The 2,677-nt window shown below is 49.0% G+C and overlaps 1 protein-coding gene across 1 annotated transcript; it reads left to right on the plus strand.

The window, feature by feature from the left end:
- Positions 1–610: 610 nt before the first annotated feature.
- Positions 611–2,665, plus strand: LOC123964890 (mucin-1-like; the record flags this gene model as incomplete). Its single annotated transcript, XM_046041557.1, has 3 exons — positions 611–795; positions 900–1,002; positions 1,110–2,665. Coding segments are annotated over 3 exons (1,036 nt in total), but the record flags the coding sequence as incomplete, so codon positions are not given.
- Positions 2,666–2,677: the final 12 nt, after the last annotated feature.

Raw genomic sequence — 2,677 nt, forward strand, 5'->3', positions numbered from 1 at the left:
ATTAAATAACTGTACTTATGTTCGGATTATTAAGATTTTGTTTGATATTTTAGTAATTGTTCCTGATTTTTTTATTTTTTTTTTATTTCACATTTGATACTGATTTTTCAATCAATTTTTTATTTTTTGTCTATTAACACACACACGATTAGTTTTATGTATTTGTTATTTTAATTTTTAATATATTTAAACATTTTTTCTAAACACTATTTTTAATATTTATTTTTATGTAATTTTTATGATATATTTTCTATTGTATTTTTTATTAACACACACAAACACATCTTTTACTGTTTTATTTACTTATTTAATAAATGTATGAAATTCATTGTTATTTATTTGTTGTGATACATTCATGCCAATAAAGCTGATTTGAATTGAGAACCATTACGTGTTGGTCTGAATATTGGACTGTTTTTTCCCTAGAAATTCGTCCTAAAAATGTCTTATTTTCAGTTCTGCCACTTTAAATGTTGATATAAACCCACGAGAAAAACCAACAACCTGCCTTGTTTTATTTTATTCAGTGTGTTTTTATTAAACTTATTTTCAAATAAAATGATTTTCTTTATATAATCAAGATTTGGTCGTGTGTGTGTGTGTGTGTCAGGGTGTGTGAGGTGCGCTCGGTGGACGGCACCTCCATCACGGCCTTCATGGTCCACGAGTGCGAGGGCTCGAGTCGCATCGGCTCTCGGCCCCGTCGGTACCTGTTCAGCGGTCACAGCAACGGCAGCATCCAGATGTGGGACCTGACCACCGCCATGGACATCGCCGGCAAGGTCGACATCAGAGGTGGGACGCAACATTATTGAGGACAGGTTTCTCAAAATCGATGTAGCTTTAATGTTCTGTGATTGGTCGGTGAGTGATGTGGGCTCTCATTGGTTGTTTCGTAGCGCTGGGCGGGCCGACCGAGGAGGAGCTGCTGGAGCTGTTGGACCAGTGCGACCTGGCTCTGACCAGAACACCTGACAGCACACCTAGAGCCTCCACCTGCAGGTACACACACACACCCCCACACCAATAACAAATACACACCTTGGTCATGTGACCCTCACCCGACCGTCAACCTTGCTGTTGACTCTTGTGACTTCCTGTCCCACCAGTCTTCACTCTCAGCTCAGCGACGTCTTCAGGACGGAGCGTCTCCACCCTGCAGCAGGAGGACGAGCAGCCGGAGCTTCGGGTTCGTCCGCTTCGCTGTGCGGCAGCCTCCCCCGACAGGCTCCGCCCCCCGTGCCCCTCACCAAACCGGTCAGAGACTGCGGCCTATCAGCCGGGGTCGGGCCGCACACGCTAACCATCCCAGCCTACGGCCACAACTCCGGCACCGGCCCGACCGCCAGCCCCCGGCTCCCCAGACACCCGGACCGGGAGTGGGGGTCTCTCCGAAGGGGGAGCTTTGTGGAACGCTGCCAGGAGCGCGCCAAGGGTTCAGAGGCCGGCTCAGGGTTCGGGGTCCCGGCGGGAACGGAGGGTGTCAGACGGAGCTTAGCGGTGTGCAGCGAGTTAGAGGCTAGGTTCGGCCTCAGGACCCCCACCACCTTCTCTGTGTCGCCCGGTGCACGCCACTCCTCAGGAACACCTTCGTCACTGTCATCATCATCACCGTTGTCCTCATCTTCGTCACACCGCAGGTCCACGCCTACTTCCCCAACAAGCCCCGCCCCACCTCCAGCCATGAGCCCGACCCGGTCTCAGGCGCCTGCCTCGCCTTGTCGCCCTGCTGCAGCGTCTCCTGCAACGCCTCCTGCTGATGTCCCGGCTTCACCGGAAAGCCCGGCGAGTCCAGACAGCCCCGCCGTCGGCCCGCCCACCAGCCCCAAACCACACATGAACGAGACCAGCTTCTGATTGGCTGTTCTGTCTGAGACTCATGAACCCGACAGTTGATCCTGAGAGCGGATTCATGTTTCCGCGGGTTTGTCCTTAACCAGCTGGCAGGACTGAGCGAACAGCCAATCAGCGGCTGAGTACAGTTCTGTTGCCATAGTTACCAGATGCTGGTTGGTTGTTGCCTGGCGTCCAGCTCACGGGATCACGGCTAGCTACCCAACGTCAGGTGGGAGGAAAAACAGCTGAAAGTCTCGACTGTTGTCCTAAAGACGCACTAATCAATATTTCTACATTATCAATAAAAGAAATTACTCGGTGTCACGTGAACAGGACTGTTCATTAAGCTCCGCCTCCCTCAGTTATTGTCGCTGTCCTGTCAATCTACCTGTTCTCACACGGCATGTGATTGATTTCAGACAGAAGTAAACAAAAGCAGCTTCCAGTAAACAGCGAGCGAGCGAGCTAGCTAGCTAATTGTGCTAATGTTAGCTCCATGAGTTGGTTGAAAACGTCTCCAGCTGTCTCATTTTATGGCTACACACATGATGTCATGCTAACAGACTGAAGCTAAAGCTAACAGCTGACATGAAGAAACACCATGTTCTTGTGTGGCAGCGATAAGTAGTCCTACTGTGCTATAGTTAGCGTTAGCAGCTACGCTAGCACTTTCCAAAAAGTTTTCTCCTCAAATACTTTTCTCTTTTTAAAAGTGAAGCAAACTGTTTGAAGATACATCTGTGTTTGTCTTGCCGCAGAGTTTTTAGTGCTAGCATAGCTTCAAATCCAGTCGTTATGGAAGCCCATTTCTGCCACTGTGATGGGGGGGGGGGGGGGGGTT

The sequence above is a fragment of the Micropterus dolomieu genome, unplaced genomic scaffold (assembly GCF_021292245.1).
Source record: "Micropterus dolomieu isolate WLL.071019.BEF.003 ecotype Adirondacks unplaced genomic scaffold, ASM2129224v1 contig_6077, whole genome shotgun sequence".
Classification (NCBI taxonomy): Eukaryota; Metazoa; Chordata; class Actinopteri; order Centrarchiformes; family Centrarchidae; genus Micropterus; species Micropterus dolomieu.